General features: G+C 42.0%; 1 protein-coding gene across 1 annotated transcript; it reads left to right on the top strand.

Moving 5' to 3' along the window:
* Positions 1-466: 466 nt before the first annotated feature.
* Positions 467-889, top strand: LOC131843363 (uncharacterized). Its single transcript, XM_059191991.1, has one exon. It carries the CDS (start codon positions 467-469, stop codon positions 887-889), a length of 423 nt encoding a protein of 140 aa, XP_059047974.1.
* The last annotated feature ends 869 nt before the right edge of the window (positions 890-1,758 follow it).

Below are 1,758 nucleotides of genomic sequence, written 5' to 3'. Positions count from 1 at the left end.
TTGTATTTATATATTGTATGTATCAACATCCACACTATACAGTTACACACAACATTATAATTAATTGTATTTATTTTATATCCACATATATTCCATACTCAAACACACTACACACATTACCTGCCGCAATCGGTTAAATACCGTTAGCCGTGTCCGTAAGCAATCATGCGTTAGCTGTGAGCACCGCAGTCATCGTGCATTCGTTAACTGGCTAACCCGCGCTCGCACTTATAAACTTCTAGTGCTTAGCTTACGCCTAATTATTCTTTCTTTGTAGTGTCTATCTTTGTGTTTTCTATATCTTATTATAAACTGTATTGTGCTTGTCTGAACTGTCGCTTTCCCTTGTAAAATATTCTTACAATATACGTTGAAGATAGTGAGTGACTTTTATTTAAATAAAGGAACATAATAGCTATATTGGTGACCCCGACCATTGAACATTAAGTCGCACAAAAAAATCAAGATGCAACGTGCCGGTGCCACGCCCAGTTCGCCCGCGGAGAATATTCTACTGCAACCGCCTATTTTTTCTACGCCACCGCCACAATCGACTTTAATCTCACAAAATGAAAATGGCGAATTATGTCGAGTGGGATTAAAACCAACTCCGTTTTGGCCTGATCGTCCAGCGCTTTGGTTTGCACACCTGGAAGGGCAATTTTTACTGGCACGTATTAATTGTGATAGCACAAAATTCTACCATGTTTGTGGGCAATTGGACCGACAGCACATAATAGAAGTGGAAGATATTATTGAGAACCCACCCAAAGAAAATATGTATGCTACACTAAAGGCGGAATTAATACGTAGACTTTCAGCCACTCAGGAACAAAACGTGAAGCAATTACTTGAGTTTGAAGAATTAGGTAGTCGTAAACCTTCTTAATTCTTACGACACTTAAGGCATCTAGCGGGACCCAAAATACCGGATGATTTTATTAGAACCATATGGTCAAGCAGACTCCCGCAGAACATACAGCCGATAATAGCTTCACATCAAGATATGCCTATTCAAAAATTAGCAGAATTAGCGGACAAAATTCAAGCTATAGCTTCACCGTCTGTGACAAACGTGGCAGAGATCCATTCAGAACCCACGAGCTTCGCACACCAGCAACCGAGCCCATTAGAAAGTATGTCAGTACAAATAGCAGAACTTAGCAGGCAAGTCGCAAAACTTACAATGCACGCGTCAAGACGAACAGGTTATGGAGGCAGAAGTACAACACGCTCCCGCTCCAGATCAAAACCCAGGAATAATGGTATGTGTTATTATCACAATAAATTTGGTGTAAAGGCGAAACGTTGTACCACGCCTTGTTCGTTTAAGGCGGAAAACTACACAGGCAGCCATTAGTGGCGGCTACCGACTGCCTCGCGTGTAATGGCCGCCTCTTTGTTACTGATAAGAAGAGCAAACTTCAGTTCCTGGTTGACACTGGCTCTGATGTATGTGTCTTCCCTAAAGCAGCAACCAGAGGGCCACGCCCAAAAACAAAGTACGAGCTAACAGCAGCCAACAACACAGTCATTGCTACTTATGGTATCGTACAAGCCCACGTAGACTTAGGACTACGACGGGACTTCAGCTGGAGGTTCATAGTTGCAGACGTCACAAAACCAATTATCGGATTCGATTTTTTAAGCCATTATAACTTATTAGTCGACTGCCGTAATCATCGCCTTGTAGACGGACTTACCTCATTGTCAACCCCAGCTGCTCACTGTGAAATTACATCTGATGACGTATTTGAT

The sequence above is a fragment of the Achroia grisella genome, unplaced genomic scaffold (assembly GCF_030625045.1).
Source record: "Achroia grisella isolate CSIRO2021 unplaced genomic scaffold, CSIRO_AGI_Agris_v1 utg30441, whole genome shotgun sequence".
In the NCBI taxonomy this organism is placed as follows: Eukaryota; Metazoa; Arthropoda; class Insecta; order Lepidoptera; family Pyralidae; genus Achroia; species Achroia grisella.
Note: the sequence above shows the minus strand (reverse complement) of the source record. Positions and strands in the feature narration are given on the sequence as shown.